This window comes from Cokeromyces recurvatus (assembly GCF_025118155.1).
Source record: "Cokeromyces recurvatus strain NRRL 2243 chromosome Unknown BX663scaffold_1, whole genome shotgun sequence".
NCBI classification, from domain to species: Eukaryota; Fungi; Mucoromycota; class Mucoromycetes; order Mucorales; family Mucoraceae; genus Cokeromyces; species Cokeromyces recurvatus.
In genome coordinates, this window is record NW_026251387.1 from 66,317 (window position 1) to 82,842 (window position 16,526).

Genomic DNA, 16,526 nt, shown 5'->3' on the forward strand with positions numbered 1-16,526 from the left:
TTTATGTAATAATCAATTCGCTGCATAAAGTTACTACTTTATATGGATAAATTATCTTTCTTTTCATTGGACTAGAATTAATAAGAAACCATGGTTTTCTCAACTATGATGATTATGTCATGTGAATCGTTTACTAAGTAATGAAGATACTTATAATATTGTTTTGAGAGAGAAAAATGACAAGTTATCAATTGCTCTAATATTATTTGTAGTATCATTTTCCTTTCCCAGCTCAATTGACAGCTTTTCTTTTTATTTTATTCTTATTTCTTTTTTTATTTTATTCATTTGGTTGCATCTTAAGTGAAGGCGGCACTCAGACCTACAGAGACTTTTCACAATAAAAGCCAAGTTCCGTACCTTACAAAGCTCTACGATAAGATCTTGGCGGTCATAGTGCTGTAAAAAAAAAAACTTCCTATCAGCCATGTTTATTCATCCAAAAAGGAAGAGATGCTCAAGATAAAAATACAAATAGAAAAATACTTTCCCAATGTACATTTCTAAAAAAAAAAGAAAAAGAATATAAGTTAATCGACACTTACCTCCAAAGGCACAGATCAACCTAATAAAGCCACGAAAATGTGGAATAATTCTACAGTTTGTAGTTGATTTCAAGTTATATTTCATTTTGATTCCATAAGATGCATAGCCAGCCGAAAGCAATTACACTATTGTATGGGAGATTTGGCCCTTATGTTAATTAATATCAGCTATATTTATTAACATTAAAAAGTTTATAAATAAATAAAAAAAAAATCAAGTCAATCAATCTTCGAATTTTCTTTTTTGTGGTGTTTTAACATCAGATCTGTTGAAACAAGGAGGAATGGTAGGTGTTGGTAATGCAAAATAAAAATCCGCTACTTTCTTTTGTCGATTCTCAATAGCTTTCATAGTTGTCTCCATCACGACTTTTGTTTTCCATATAATTTCAATGATGGGTATAATATCTACCGAGAAGGAATTGATATTTTTCGGATACTTGAAAACATCAGTGCGAACAATCCTGCTGACATATCCGACTGGAGAATCCAACATGACTACTTCTAAGTTTAACCCTTGAGTAAAACTAAGTTAGAAGACGTGGCATTTGATATCTATTCATAACTTAAAGTGCTTACCCATTATAATATACCCGATCATCCTAAAGTCTCTCAAATGGCTTAGACAGACTTTTGAAGCCATACACAACATATCCTTCATTGCCTTGGGAAGCTTCAACATTCCATCTCCCATGTACTTATCATCATCAACACCAACAGAATTCTTCCCTACTTCTGTGCATCCAAGTTCACAGTCATCATAAAAGAAGAGCATATCCATATTTTTTCTTCGTCTCATTTCCTGTCCTTCTAATCTTCTCTCACTGTTTCTTCTAATCGCAGACGCCACGCTGCTCTTCTCCCCAATCTCCACCTTCACTTTTGACCCATCAAAGACGGTATAGAGGAAATTCCAAACACGATGCTTCACTTTGCTCTCAAGAGTGTTGTAGTTGTCAAGTACTTTATACAAGTAAAGATCAGCAGCTGAAGAACATATTTGCTGTACCCATTTTTTGTCTTTTTCTTGAAAAGGATGAAATACATTGCTGTGTGCTTGATAGTAAAGATCCAAAGGCTTAACGAACTCTTTATCAAAAGAGTTGATATAATTGCTGAGGTCTTCAGGTAACGAGGGCAATGTCGTTCTGTTCGTATTCATGATCTCTTTGATTTCTTCTGTGGTGAAGTACTCCGTCCATATGCTGTCGGATACATCAAGAATTAAAGAATGAGCTAGATGCTCATAAATACAGCTTGAGGCAAATAATGCCATTTGCTTTTCAACTATCTTTCCTGTTGATAAAGTCCACATTTTTGAGACGTCCAATGATTCATACATCATTCTGCACTTCTTCTTCTCTTCAGCTGTCAATCTGTAGTTTTTGTCTGTGCTTGACTGTCTTGAGCTTGATTTTGATGTTGAAGCGCTATTTCTTGTCAAAACACTTTGAGTCTCCTCAGAAGCACCACTTGACTCATCACTGCTTATTTTTGTTTTTTTGATGTTTGAATACGCCCTACTATGACAGACCAGTTATCCTTGCTTGATTTAACGTTCATATTCAACATTTTAGCAACCATTTTAAAATCAGATTTCCATTCACCTTTGAAATCAGTAATATCCTTATCTTCTTTATATGAATCAACTATACTGTCTTGCATGTGCTTGATAAAATTCTCCCAAGTAATGGGTTGTCCATTTTCATCCAAATTCAATAAGCAGGACGCAATTTCTTTAATTCAATCGATTAGTATTAATTTCAATTGTTCTTTTCTTAAAAAGAAAAAGAAATCTTACCGTCTTTATATGTATTATTTGCAATCATGTTTTGTTTCTGTATTGATAACACTTATGCTGATTTACTTTGATTGCCGATTTAGGCACAAAATAAACTATCGTAGCCTAGAAGAGGGTTATTTTGATTGGATAATCAAAACAATTCACCGTCACGTCCTAATTGTTGCGAAGCCAATTCGTCATCACAATTTAATGTTGAAAAAATAAAGGTAAAAATATTTTATTTTCTTTTTTTCTCTCTCTAGTTTTCAAAAACACTGCGGCGTTATCACTGTGGGCTTGTGAACGTTATTCCAGTGCGATATATGGGCGTAGTCACTGTTGGTTTATGTGGGTGTCGTTTTGGTGATAAATTTAATGTTTCAATCAAGTAGCGTGTAGTTATCTCTACTGGGTAATCTGGGCGTTACCTCTGCTGATATGTTGTTATCTGTTATGGGTAATATGGAGAAATGACGTGGGATTTGTCTTTAATAGATAGTCCGGCGTCTTTTTTAAGTATTGCACTTGCAAAACAGCCGGCATTTTCCACAAATTGCGTGTATATTATTTAGCTAATAACTGAATCTTGCTCAGAAATAGCGTGGTTGATGTTTTTGAAAACACTTTTTTTTTGGGATTAGTAATACTTTCACCTTCTCATGGTTAATCCTGTTAGTATCAAAGTTTTTTTTTTCTTTTAACTTAGAGAAGCCAAGAAAAGTACTTTTATAATACATATTCTTCATTGCTAAAAATAAAAAAGAGTCCAGCAATGGTTCGTAATTAAAAATTAATAAAATCTGATGTTTTAGTTGGCATCATATCTACCTCAGTTAAATAAAGCAGAGAAGACCATCTAGACTTTCAGTTCATAGTATTACTTAAACTATTAAAAAATAAATAAATAAATAACACTCATTGATCTAATCATCAATATCATCATACTTACCATCATTGACAATAATTTTATTTAAATGCTTGTCCTTTTTTTTTTTTTTTTTTTGCACCTCAGTGCTATCAAGTATGGTCAGTCATAGATGACTGTACTATTTTCAATGTCGTCCCATCAAGTTTGTCTCTTAGTTGTTCTTGCTCAGTAGGTTGAACCTGTTGGATACTTTCACAACATCATAAGAATTTCTAAATGAAAACGATCAATCTTTTCGACTAACTCTATTTCATCCTTGTTCGTCAAAAGTTTTGTCTTGTCCTTTTTCATAAAAAAAAATAAGTATCCATCTTGGCTTTTGCAAAGAAGTTCGCAAATAGAAAAGTAAGACCCTCAAATTAAGTCTCCATGAAAACCACAAATCAGCCTGCAATTTAATATTTATTTCCTGTTCACTGAGTATCTTTTGTTGATGCTTTTTGGGCAATATATGATGATACTAAAATTTTGAATGTTACTGAGGTTTGTCTGTTTTGAAAAGAACAAGGATAGTGCACATCATGACCAATTTCATTTCATACTTGGACGTTATTTTAGATTTATCAAATACTTTGAAGTGCTCAATCAGTCTATTTCCATGAAAACTTTTTTTTTCTTTCTATTTTCAAACGCAAATCACTGTATAATTATTTCTTCGAAACCATTAGCTTGCTGTCTTCCTAAGCTTAGTGTCGACCCAATCATGCGAATTCCAATGTTCAATAAAGAAAGAAGCCCAAAGTATCAGATGGAGAGTTGGCTAGCTTTCAGGTGGACGACTCAAAACATACCGAACATTCCCTAACACATTGTTTACTAAGAAGCATACAATCCAGTGTTTCCGAATACATCATCGATTAAAAAGTACCACCACAACTACCCTGAATCAGCTCCCCAAAATCGAAACCAACTTCAACAAAACGAATATATTTATATATATATGGTCAATTGTGTGCAAAATCCTTGCAGAACTCGATGCTTATCATCATTCTGAAAGCGATTTACAACAGTATCATGATGTTTCTCATGGTCAGCTCTTTTATCAAGTGGATCACTCTTTCTCTCTCTCTCTGAAGCAGAATGATACTATTGTCTTATGTTCTCCTCCCCTCCCCCTCATATACAACCTCTCTATACAAACCCTATACAACACACTTTTCTTATTATTTCTTTCAACATATACCTCTTAACATTTTTCCCTGCTTCTGCGTGCAGGGTTTTCATATGCTTATTTCTTCCTTTACCTATCTCGAGCAAAAATGTCCAACAAGGACACTGTGTTCTAAAGAGACGTATAATAATTTCTTATAAAGAAATGTATTTTTTTTTTGATAAATAACAGTCACTACTACCTTTTTTTTTTTTAAAAAAAAAAAAAAAAAATGCTATTGTTATTTGACTGTTTATAGTTTTTTTTTTTTTTTTTTTCTTTTCTTTATTTATTTTTTTTTCTTTCATATTTTGACTGTTAAAATGGTGGCAGCTGAAGAGGAAGTAAAGGTCGAAAAGATGACTGAGGATTTAAAAGAAACTCATATTGAAGATAAGCCTGTCGAAGAGCCTGTCGAAGAAGTAACCGAGGAAGCAGCCAAAAAGAAAAAGAAAAATAGAAAGAAGAAGAAGAAGAGTGAACCCAAAACTCAAACTGAGCCTCCTACAGTCCCTGTCTCTAAAATATATACAAACAAAATTTATCCTGTTGGTGAAGTTCATGACTATATTAATGAGTATGTATTGGTTGTTATTAATTCTTTATATTGATATATAATCGAAGCTGACTAATCATCAATCATTTATAGAAACACTTTCAGAACAACAAGTGAAGAAAAGCGAGCTGCAGAACGAATGAATGAAAATGACTATAATGACCTTCGTAGAGCAGCTGAAGTGCATCGTCAAGTCCGTGCTTATGCTCAAAAGACCATCAAACCTGGCATGTCCTTGACCGAGATTGCTGAAATGATCGAAAACGGAACTCGTGCTCTTGTTGAAGAGAACGGTTTAGAAGCAGGTATCGGTTTCCCTACTGGTCTCTCTATTAATCATTGCGCAGCTCATTTTACTCCTAACGCTGGTGATAAAACCGTCTTACAATACGACGATGTTATGAAAGTAGATTTTGGCGTTCACGTCAATGGTAGAATTATTGACTCCGCTTTTACAATGAATTTTAATCCCAAGTTTGACAAGCTTGTTGAAGCTGCTCGTGAAGCCACCTATGCTGGTATTAAAGAAGCTGGTATTGATGTTAGATTATGTGATATTGGTGCAGCTGTCCATGAAGTCTATGATTCTTATGAAATCGAATTGGATGGCAAAACTTATGATATCAAGCCTATTCGTAATTTGAATGGTCATACAATTGAACCTTATCGTATTCATGCTGGTAAATCTGTACCTATCATTAGAGACTCTGGTGATGAAACTAAGCTTGAAGAAGGTGAACAAATTGCTATTGAAACATTCTGTTCTACAGGCCGTGGTTATGTTATTGAAGATGGCGAATGTTCTCATTATGCTAGAAATCAAGACGCTGGATATGTTCCTTTACGTTTAGCTAGAGCCAAGAATTTATTAACAACAATTAACAAACACTTTGGCACTTTACCTTTCTGTAGACGTTATCTTGATCGTATTGGAGAAGAGAAATATTTAATGGGGTTAAGAAATTTAGTAGATGCAGGCGTTGTTACTGCTTATCCTCCGCTTGTTGATACAAAGGGTAGCTATACCGCTCAATTAGAGCACACTATCTTATTAAGACCTACTTGTAAAGAAATTGTTTCTAAAGGTGATGATTACTAACCAATGTGTACATACATGCATTTATAAAAAAAAAAAATAAAATAAAAAAAATAAAAATACATTTGCGTATATTGAATATATGTGTATACTATACATATAAGCTTTATTATTATTATTATAAATATACACATATATTTTATTAGTCTTGACGTATTTTTTTAGTTTGTTGTCTATCATCTAATTCTTGTTTACGTTTAAGACATGCTTCCTTGATTCTAGGCATACATTCAATTAACTATAATATAATACATGTTAATATTTAAACAACTACATGTATATATAGGCTTACCTCTTCTTTTGTCACAGCATCCCGTATACTACGTATAACATTATCTACAGTACTTTGATGATTACCATCTGATTTATCATTTCTATAACGCATAAATCTCCAAGGAGATTTCAACTGTAATCTCTGTTGTATTTCAGGGTCATAATTGCACTCAATAATCTTGCCATCCATATATTTGGGCTTATCTCCAAACTGTTTTCGCCATTCTTGATCTGTAATACCTAATTCTGCAAAAAACTGATAATCATTGCCTCCTTGCCATACTAGTAGATCAATGCGAGGTTTCTCTGTAAAGTCCTTTACTCCTGGTAAATTACTACCTGGAAAAGTGAGTGAGACTTTGAAATCAACCGAGTTTTCATTCAACGGTTTCCATTTAAGCCTAATACATATTTATATGCTTTTGTAAATAACAATTTTATCATTATTAACACTTGTTTCCACTTACATTTTATCACATGTACCCATGCTGTAGGGAGCATTAACTGAGGTGAATATAAGACCATCATTACCATGTTTTAATTTAGGTATAATCTCGTTGAATACAACATCCAAGTGATGAGTAAATTGTTGTTCTTTAAATTCAACTCTATTCAATATATATAAAAAAAAAAATTAAAAATCTACAAATATACATGTTGCATATAGAGCTGTCATTTTACAAGAACGGTAATCGTTTACGTAAATGAGGATTTTTTCTAATCATCTCTTGATGTGGTTTTATCACGTCCGATTTTAAATACTAATAATTATCAGCTTTTTTGAATTAAAAGAAGCAATTTTGAAATTATACCCCTAAACGTCTCATTAATCCACGAGTTAATAACACTTTTTCTTCAATACATAAACAATCAAATAATAAAAATCGTAATTGCATCTGAAAAAAAAATAATTTCATTAGCATCTTTGTCTTGCATTTCATTTTTATGAACTCACTGTGCCATCCTCCTCTTTATCTAGAACAAATTCACCATCAATAATTGTATTTTTGAGACATTTTTTAAATGTTGGATCTCCTGGTATAGGAAATCTAAAGTTGCGTACAATGTAAAAATTATTTTTTCTATCAAACTATAGAAAACAGAAATGGTAAGATTTTGGAGTCATTAATTTAATTGATGATACAAACTAGGTATACTTCTGGCTCTTTCCTTTGATTGACACTTAACAAAGCTAGACAACGTACACCGTCTGATTTTTCTGCAACAAAGAAACTAATGATACAGTCAGATCATATAAAAGTTTCATACGAATTTGTAATTATTTACTCTTCTTCTTCAATTTCTTTCAACTGTTTAGCACCAAAACTTACAGGCTGTGCTCCAGGAAATCTATCATAAAGCGCTTGATAAACATACACATACACACACAAATATATAGACAATAATAAATTCAAGCTATAAAATAATAAAACATTTACTTGTAACTATTTAATCCTAAAAGAGATGCTACTTTTTCTTTTAATTTAGATGGATCATTGATAAATTCGCCAGGAATTTCAGGAACTGAGCTAGCCATAATACACAAAAGAAAGATGTGCTTTTTAAAAGTTGAACCAAAAAAAAAAAAAAAAAAAAAAAAAATAAAATAAAATAAAATAAAATAAAATAAAATAAAATAAAATAAAATAAAATAAAAAAGTACTTCTTGTGACGTGTGGACTGAGCTTTAATCATTATCACAATGTACAAATTTTTTTTTTGTGCAAAACGCGTTTCTTTTTTTTTTTTTTATTGTCCTTCGCTTTTTTTTCTTTAGATCTATTAATAAAATGTTCGGAAAAAGTGCATTTGGAAGTACTGGAGGCTTTGGACAACAACAACAAAATACTTCAGTATTTGGTCAACAACAACCACAACAACAAAGTGCATTTGGAGGTAAAGCATGCAAGGAAATAATAATAAAAAAAAAAAACCGAAATTAAAATTTATTTTCATTATTAAGGATTTGGAGCAACGACAACAACTCCTAGCGCCTTCGGTGCTACACCAACTACTAATGCATTTGGTCAACCTGCTCAACAATCTGCTTTTGGAGCAGCTCCAGCTGCAGGTAAGAACAGTTTCAAAAATATAAAATTAAATTAGAATACAAAGTAATTTTGTTGAATTAGGTGGCTTTGGGGCAACTGGTTCAGCATTTGGTCAAGCAAGACCTTCAGCTTTTGGAAGTACCTCAACATCTGCGTTTGGTTCTGGTAAAAATAAAAAAAAACACATTTACAAAAAAAAATAATAAAATAGAAGGAAAATAGTGTAGAAGCAATATAAAATTAACATTTTTATTTTTTAAAAATATATCTCAGCTCAACCTACTACTTCCACAGCTTTTGGAGGCTTTGGATCAAGTAAGTTTTATTCTCTCCCCCCCCTTTTTTTTAATATATTTTATACTTATGTAATAAATGTTAGCTCCATCAACTACACCAGCATTTGGAAATACAACTCAAAATACAGGTGGTTTATTTGGTCAGCGCCCTGCTACAAATGCTTTTGGTAGTACCACCACTACCGGCGCCTTTGGTCAACCTCAACAACAAACATCAGCATTCGGTATGGGAAATACTACATCAGCATTTGGACAACCTGCTGGAGGAGTCAATCAGGGAACAGCTGTAGCTGATTTTTCTCCAACTCAAGATCGTGACATTACAACGGGTGTTAATAATTTCTTCCAAACCATTACTGCCATGCCTCAATACAAGAACTTTTCTCTTGAAGAACTTCGTTTACAAGATTACCAACAAGGTAGAAAGAATGCTGGTGCTGCAGCTGGTGGTGGTTTTGGATCTACTACAACCTCAACTTTTGGTCAACCTGCTACAACTTCCGCCTTTGGTCAACCTGCTACAGGTGCTTTTGGTCAACAAACATCTGCTTTTGGTCAACCTGCTGCTACTGGTTTTGGTTCTACTAATACATCGGGTGGACTCTTTGGTCAACAACAAAATACCACTACATCTGCATTTGGTCAACCTGCTGCCACCGGCTTTGGCTCCACTACAACTTCTGCATTTGGTCAACCTGCTAACCAGACAAGTGCTTTTGGTACTAATAATACTACAGGTGGTGCTTTTGGATCTACCGCAGCAAAACCTTTCTCATTTGGTATGTTGACATGAGGAAAAAAAAAAAGCTAGGTTGAAATTTACTGATTTTTTTTATAGGTAGTACACCATCTACAGGTGCCTTTGGTCAGACTACAACTTCTGCATTTGGTCAACCAGCTACATCCACCACAAGTGCCTTTGGTCAACCTGCGACACAAACAACTGGTTTTGGTGCTTTTGGTCAAAAGCCAGCTACAACAACTACAGGATTTGGTGGTTTTGGTAATACAGGCACAACTACAACTGGTTTTGGTGCCACTACAGGCGGTTTTGGAGCTGCTGCTAGTAAGCCAGCCAGCACTTTTTCTTTTGGTGCCACTGCTCCTACAACTGGAACGACAACGGGTGGTTTTGGTGGTTTTGGTGCAACAAGCCAGCCTGCTACTACTGGATTTGGTCAGACAAGCACAGCGGGTACTGGTCTTTTTGGAGCTGCTAAACCTACTGCCCCTACTACATCCCTCTTTGGTAACACTTCAGGCACCACAACTGGTTTTGGTGGTTTTGGTACTAACACAACAGGTACTACAGGAGGATTGTTTGGACAAAAGCCTGCTACAGGTGGATTAGGAGGAGGATTATTTGGCAACAATACCTCTACTACAACTGGATTTGGAGGATTTGGTCAGCAACAACAAACTGGAAACACCTTCAATTTACCTGCTCAAGGTGGATTAACTTCATTTGGTACTAATCCTCTTCAAGCAGGTGCTCAACAACAACAACCTTTAGTTGCCACTGTCGATAAGAACCCTTATGGTAACAACCCCTTGTTTGATTTGAGTAAAGTTTCAAACACTTCAGTAAAATCAGGAGGCCCATCTGCTGTTGCTGTTGATAGTACAGGTCGTAAAACAACCCATCCTCATTACCCTATTTCACCTCGTGTTGTATCTAAAATCAAGCTTCGTGGTTTCTCATTTACTCCTGTCAAGGCTACGACCAAAAAGGTGGTTACATCTTCTTTGGAAGGTATCAGTGATGATGCAGTTCTTAGCTCTGGAGCCTTTGCTCCTCGTGCCAACAATAAAAAGTTAATCTTTGATGATAACATTGATGCAGCTAATATTGTAGCACTTGTTAATAAGAAGAAATCCGATAAAAAGAAGGTTACATTTGTTCCTGAATTAGAATCTGTTGCAGCTAAAGAAAATGCTAATACAACTACTACAATGACAACCTCTGTTACTACTACAACCACTACTACCGTCTCTGATGTTACTACGAAAGATTTACAAAATGAGTCTGTTGCAACATCCGCTGCCACCACTACCACTGCTAGCGCTACCACTACTGCTGCTAGCACAACTCCTGCATCTACAGTTGCCATGAAGAATGGTTATTACATGTCACCTAGTCTTGAAACTCTCATCAGTATGCCAAAAGAAGGATTAAAACAAGTCCATAATTTTATTGTAGGACGTAAAGGATATGGTAAAGTTGAATATATGGAACCTGTTGATTTATCAGAGGTTGTTCTTGAAGACATTATGGGAAATATTGTGGTTATTGAAGATAGGAAGGTTCTTGTCTATCCTGATCTTGACAGTAAACCTCCTACAGGTCAACAACTCAATACAACTGCTATCGTCACACTTGAAAATTGTTTTACCAAGGATCGAAATACGGGTGCACCCATTAAAGATCCTGAACATCCACGATTCAAGCTCTTTAAGGAAAAGCTTCGTAAACAACCCGATGTTGAATTTATGGATTATGACGAAGTTACAGGTGAATGGAGTTTCAAAGCATATCACTTTTAAAAAAAAATATTATCACTCTTTATATGAACAAATTTATAATAAAGGGAAAATAGGAACGAAAAAAGAAAAAAGAAAAAAAATAAATATAATAAAAAATAAAAATAAAATTAAAAAATAAAGTTTCTCTCTTTTATCCTACTTTATTTTAATGAAAAAAGTGACGTGTATGATGACAAGAAGAAAATTGACAATCAGGACATTGAAGTGACCATTGTACACTATGCTTTTCTTGACGGTCCAAATGTTCCTTTACGATATCTGCCATAGCACGAGTAAAGACAGGATCATCATTTAGGGCATCCACACGTTTCCAGCCTGTGATACCCAATGCTTTGGCCTCCTGACCATATTCATGATCCAATTCATATAATGTTTCGATATGATCGGTTGTAAAGGCAATTGGTACAGCTACGATATTCCTTTTACCAGCCTTGGCAAAACCATGAATGGCATCCGCGGTCTGTGGACCTAACCAGGCCTTGGGGCCTACTTGAGATTGCCAACAGAGACGATAAGGGTATTGATGGCCGAGTCGTGTCATGACATGATCGACAGTAGCCGCGACTTCAGCAGGATAAGGATCCCCTTGATTGACGACCGACATGGGTAACGAATGCGCAGAGAACATGATGATCGCCTCCTGACGATCCTCTGGTGTATATTCAGCCAATTTAGCCTCTATCCTTTGAGCCATGGCTTCAATGAATCCAGGATGTGTTGGCCAACGATCGATAATACTCCAATGAATATCATCCCTTTTCATCCCCGACTCTGAGATACAACGATAAAGTTCATTTAGACTACTCCCCGTAGTTGAACAAGAATATTGAGGATATTGAGTAAAGACAACTGCTCTCTTGACACCATCCTGTCGCATTTCCTCAAGGGCTGTACTCGTATAAGGCTCAACATAACGGAAGGCAATATAATGTTTATGGGGCGCTGTCTCTGGCGAGATGGAATCCAAGATCTTTTCTAATGCTTGACCTTGTTTACGAGTCCAAGCCAAGATAGGGGATCCTCCCCCAATAGCCTTATATTGCTCAATAATCTTTGGTGTTCGTGTCTTTGCAATAAATTTGGATGTATATTTTTGAAAGGGAAGTTGCATAAGGTCTCTATCTGAAAATAAATTATAAAGAAAACTATACACGTCTCCTGTTGTTTCTGGTCCACCCATATTTGTTAATAAAACTGCAGTAGGCCTTTTTTTTTTTAATAAGGGGACAAAAAAAGAAAAAAAAAAGTAAGTCAAGTTTATCCCATTTTCATATTTTGCTCATTGAAACTTACGGTTTCTTAGTATTAGGTATAGTTGTATATTGACGTAAAATAGATGAACATGCTTTATTATAATTTACTAGAATAAAATAATGTGTCTTAATATCGTATTGTTTATTCGCTTTTTTTTTTTTTTTTTTTTTTTTATTTCATTTACCAAAAGATCTTTTTAAGCAAAGACTATACATGTTTATTTTTATTCGAGTGTTGATAAAGAAAGAGAAAGGGGAAGTGGGTAACTTTTTTTTTAATTTAATTTAATTTACCAATGTAATTAACAAAAAGAAAAGAATCAAACACTTATAAATTTATACTACATTTAAAAGAACTTCTTTTTATTCTCCATTTTTTTTTTTTTTTTTATGTTTAATAATACGCGGAGTTCATCATCATAAACATCGTAGTTTAAGCTCGATCGACATTGATATGTGTGATGAGTTTATAAATCATCGGTACTTTTAACCGGCTTAATAATATAATAAGGATTAAGTACAAATAAGAATCACATTCGAGAAAAGAGTATCACTATGATAATAATAGTACTTCTTGAAAATATTACGTAATAATAACATTTGGCTTTCTTAGAATACTACAAACGCGTATTACTAATCCTCTTCTTCTGCTGCTGTTGTTGTTTCAATAACTATTTTAATGATGTCATTATTATGTTATAGAAGAAAATGAACCCTATTATACTATTATTATTATTACTACTACTACTACTACTGTTGTAGTAAATATAGAATAATATAGTCTATATCGTGTCCCCACCTTTTTTTTTTTTCCTATTTCTAATTAATAAAAGAAGAAAACTGACTGTAGTCATCCAATTAAAATTCATCCTAATTATTAATAATAACAATGATAGGAGGAAAAGAAGTTAAAAAAAAATGAATTTATTATAACTATCATCTTTGTAAATGAAGCGTTCTTTTTAATGTCCCTTTTACTTTATGTATAAAATAGATACTAACAAACATAGCTAGTGTTAAATAGAACATGGGTAGACGCATAGAGAATTGATTTGTCATATTTTCATTCCAGCCCATCACGGCTACTAATAGTACTCCACCTATATTTCCTATTGTAAATAGATATCCTGTAGGTATGATTTCACTGATAGGAAAGAATAATTCACTTGCGAATTGAAAGAAGGCGGGTGAAATAGCTATATTTATGTTAATCATAATGAAAACTTGACTTCTTCTTTATATACATGTATTTATTTATTTGTAACTATTTTACCATAAGATGTTAAACCAAAACTGATACAGGATAAAATGACGCCTTTAAAAAGTTTATACTGACAAGATATGAATAGTCCCAAGACACTGAAAGCTGTCATTATACATAATAGAGTACATGCTTGTTTATATCTTAATGTTCTATCTAAATAATAACCCACTAAAATACTAGCTGGAAATCCTACAAGTAACATAATGGCACCTAATAAGCCAATATGCTTTTCATCAATGACATGTTGAAAAGGCGGAATAAGGATTTGAGCTAATAGAGTTATAATCGTACATTGAGCTCCCATGATGATACCATACGATCCCAGCATGTAAATAAACTTTTTCTGTTTCCATAACTGAGCAGCTTGTTCAGATGAATTAAGCTCATTTATCATACTAAATTAGTAATATAATAGGTAAATCATGTCTATAGATTATGATAACTCTCTATACTCACCTTCGCCAATAAGGTGCTGGTCTTTGAAAAGCGTACCAAATTAAAATAAGAACTACTAGACATATAATAAACTATACATGAAATAAATGACTAACATTCTATTCCTATTCCTATTAAAAGTACCTGCGTAAATAGTAAATGTGGAATATCTTTATTTCGTGTAGATTGTTTAACAACAAGAGGTGTTAAAGCACACCCAGCTGCAATGCCAAGATTATTAGCAGATACAGCAATAGATGTAGCAATATTAATCTCTGTTTCTGGAAACCACGCAACAGCCAATCTTGGGGGAATAGATAACATAAATACTTGAGCTACATAATAAGATAGATTAGTCCAAAATAAAAAAGTATCATCATTAAATATATCTAACCTAGTGCTGCTATTGTTTGTCCAAAAAATAAGGTAATAAATCCATATAAAGATGGTGTAGCTCCTAGCCAACGTATTCCACCAGCTATTGCATTCAAAACTGCTCCAATAAGTATGCCACGTTGAAGTCCGTTCCCCACACAATCTTCAAAATATTTAAAGGTAAATTGAATGGCAAAAGGGTAAATTAACATATAAATAGATGACAAAGAATTAATAGCATTGGTTGTTGATGTAGTTGCATTTTCAAAGTAATACTGTACAAATATATACAAACATGGTGCAAAGGTGATCCACCTAAGGTAGAATGGGTATAGGCAGTTGATGTGTTTAATGTTAATGTTACAATAAAAATAAAATAAAATAGATTTTTACAAACATTAGTGCACTAGAAAACGAAAAAAAGGAAAAAGAAAACAAGACAAGCCAACGCCAATTGTCTTTTCGAGTTGTAACGAGTAAAGGAGCTTCTTCATCATTCTGTTTAAGCATTGTAGATCTCACGAAAGAAAAAAAAAAAAAAAAGCGGAAAATTAAAAATAAGGTACACCAAATACTGCTTCTGTAACAAAATTTATTCTTTTATTTGTTTCATCATAAAAATAAAATAAAATAAATAAATAAAAAAAAAGAGGTCAATGTTGGATGCTCATCTAATTTTATACTATGGATCGATTTTACTATTTGCTTATATGCTTTTAAAACTTCGACGCTTATTCAAGGCACGTAAAAGATTAAGTAAAAATTTACGATCACAATTACATTAGAATTGGAATAAATTCAGTAATTTATGGATTATTTCAACGCGATCTTTTTTTTTTTTTTTTTTTTTTTTTCTTTTTAATAAATAAAAATGTGTATATTTATAAAAGTAGTTCTCTTGTAGAGAAGCGTTCCTTTGATGGTGCACTTCCTTTCTTGTGAATTGATAAAAATAAAAGTTATTACACTTGTATGTAAACAATGATGCGTGGCTAAATATTTAAACATTTTAGTAATTAATTGTGGACATAATTATAAGCTTTGACAGAAAAAAAGATGTTGTGCTTAAAGGATATTCGATAGCTGCTTTAGCCCCTCTTCCTTTGATAGCCCTTATCTTTAAGAGTGTAAAGAAAAAATAATAATATTTATTTGTAAATGAAAATACACATTGTTAATTTAAGGAGTAAACAACATTCAGACATGCGTGTGTAAAAAAGATGAAATAAAGTTTAGTGCGTTCTCCTTTAAAAAAAAAGGAGAAAAAAAGTACTTTTTCTTATCTTTTTTATCTTTTCCTTTTCTTTTCCTTTTCTTTTCTTTTCTTCACAAATGTTGCCTTTTTTTTTTTCTTTTTTTTTCCTAAAGTTAGAGAAAGTCAGGGTTATGAAGTGTGCTCAAGTCACATAGCTTGGCTTACTTGGGAGTGTAGAACTGTCCGTTTATAACATGGCTAAAGGAGAGGGCCTAGACTCTCTTTTGGTTACTACATGCATATCCGCCTTCACCTTGGGTTATTGCAACCTTAGATAATTGATGGGACCTTATCGAATTTTGACTGCTCAAGTTTGATTTATTTCCAAAGGAGGAGGGAAATAAAAAGGATACTTGGGGTTGGAAATTGTAAACCTGTTCCTTTTTTAGGGAGATTAGCGTACTCTTTGTCTGCACCATTGAAAGGGCTTATCTCAAGGTTTAGTTTTTCTGTTTTTCTTTTTGGAGGTTTTTCCTTCTTTTTATTTTTATCTAGTTGCTGTTTATAAAATAAAAATAGATAAGGATGCACAGCTTACGTTTCTGACCGTGGTTTTTTCATCTATTTATTTAGTTGAAGAATCCCAACTTGTATTTACTGTTAAGTCAAAAGTAGATGCTAGGGGTCAAAGAAGGGACATTCTCAGGTAAACAATAGTCAGGTCGTGCACTTCATGTATCTGGATTTCTTCCACTTCGCCACGCTACAGGTCAGAATGTTTA

General features: G+C 33.5%; 7 protein-coding genes across 7 annotated transcripts; 3 read left to right on the forward strand and 4 right to left on the reverse strand.

Moving 5' to 3' along the window:
- Positions 1 to 598: 598 nt before the first annotated feature.
- Positions 599 to 1,980, reverse strand: BX663DRAFT_864 (uncharacterized protein). Its single transcript, XM_051532340.1, has 2 exons — positions 1,125 to 1,980; positions 599 to 1,049 (listed from the first exon to the last, which is right to left on the reverse strand). The coding sequence occupies exons 1-2, from the start codon at positions 1,888 to 1,890 to the stop codon at positions 769 to 771; spliced, it is 1,047 nt and encodes a 348-aa protein (XP_051387441.1). The 5' UTR covers positions 1,891 to 1,980; the 3' UTR covers positions 599 to 768.
- A 2,040-nt stretch (positions 1,981 to 4,020) lies between these two features.
- On the forward strand, positions 4,021 to 4,254 carry BX663DRAFT_404691 (uncharacterized protein; the record flags this gene model as incomplete). The annotated part of the gene is made up of 1 exon (XM_051522246.1): positions 4,021 to 4,254. A coding segment is annotated over one exon (234 nt), but the record flags the coding sequence as incomplete, so codon positions are not given.
- A 511-nt stretch (positions 4,255 to 4,765) lies between these two features.
- Positions 4,766 to 6,061, forward strand: BX663DRAFT_528312 (peptidase M24, structural domain-containing protein; the record flags this gene model as incomplete). Its single annotated transcript, XM_051530151.1, has 2 exons — positions 4,766 to 4,983; positions 5,056 to 6,061. 2 exons carry the CDS (start codon positions 4,766 to 4,768, stop codon positions 6,059 to 6,061), a joined length of 1,224 nt encoding a protein of 407 aa, XP_051387443.1.
- A 65-nt stretch (positions 6,062 to 6,126) lies between these two features.
- On the reverse strand, positions 6,127 to 7,920 carry BX663DRAFT_490979 (mRNA-capping enzyme subunit alpha). Its single transcript, XM_051524992.1, has 9 exons — positions 7,771 to 7,920; positions 7,619 to 7,681; positions 7,480 to 7,564; positions 7,287 to 7,421; positions 7,144 to 7,227; positions 7,013 to 7,092; positions 6,799 to 6,939; positions 6,351 to 6,732; positions 6,127 to 6,296 (listed from the first exon to the last, which is right to left on the reverse strand). Exons 1-9 carry the CDS (start codon positions 7,866 to 7,868, stop codon positions 6,201 to 6,203), a joined length of 1,164 nt encoding a protein of 387 aa, XP_051387444.1. The 5' UTR covers positions 7,869 to 7,920; the 3' UTR covers positions 6,127 to 6,200.
- Positions 7,921 to 8,121: 201 nt separating this feature from the next.
- On the forward strand, positions 8,122 to 11,222 carry BX663DRAFT_481795 (nucleoporin autopeptidase-domain-containing protein; the record flags this gene model as incomplete). The annotated part of the gene is made up of 6 exons (XM_051524375.1): positions 8,122 to 8,227; positions 8,295 to 8,402; positions 8,464 to 8,547; positions 8,656 to 8,697; positions 8,762 to 9,457; positions 9,517 to 11,222. The coding sequence occupies 6 exons, from the start codon at positions 8,122 to 8,124 to the stop codon at positions 11,220 to 11,222; spliced, it is 2,742 nt and encodes a 913-aa protein (XP_051387445.1).
- A 145-nt stretch (positions 11,223 to 11,367) lies between these two features.
- Positions 11,368 to 12,691, reverse strand: BX663DRAFT_481796 (ferrochelatase; the record flags this gene model as incomplete). Its single annotated transcript, XM_051524376.1, has 3 exons — positions 11,368 to 12,427; positions 12,516 to 12,582; positions 12,661 to 12,691. 3 exons carry the CDS (start codon positions 12,689 to 12,691, stop codon positions 11,368 to 11,370), a joined length of 1,158 nt encoding a protein of 385 aa, XP_051387446.1.
- Positions 12,692 to 13,114: 423 nt separating this feature from the next.
- BX663DRAFT_490999 (major facilitator superfamily domain-containing protein) lies at positions 13,115 to 15,086 on the reverse strand. Its single transcript, XM_051524993.1, has 7 exons — positions 14,947 to 15,086; positions 14,569 to 14,864; positions 14,319 to 14,509; positions 14,196 to 14,266; positions 13,749 to 14,134; positions 13,275 to 13,671; positions 13,115 to 13,198 (listed from the first exon to the last, which is right to left on the reverse strand). Exons 1-6 carry the CDS (start codon positions 15,057 to 15,059, stop codon positions 13,412 to 13,414), a joined length of 1,317 nt encoding a protein of 438 aa, XP_051387447.1. The 5' UTR covers positions 15,060 to 15,086; the 3' UTR covers positions 13,115 to 13,198; positions 13,275 to 13,411.
- Positions 15,087 to 16,526: the final 1,440 nt, after the last annotated feature.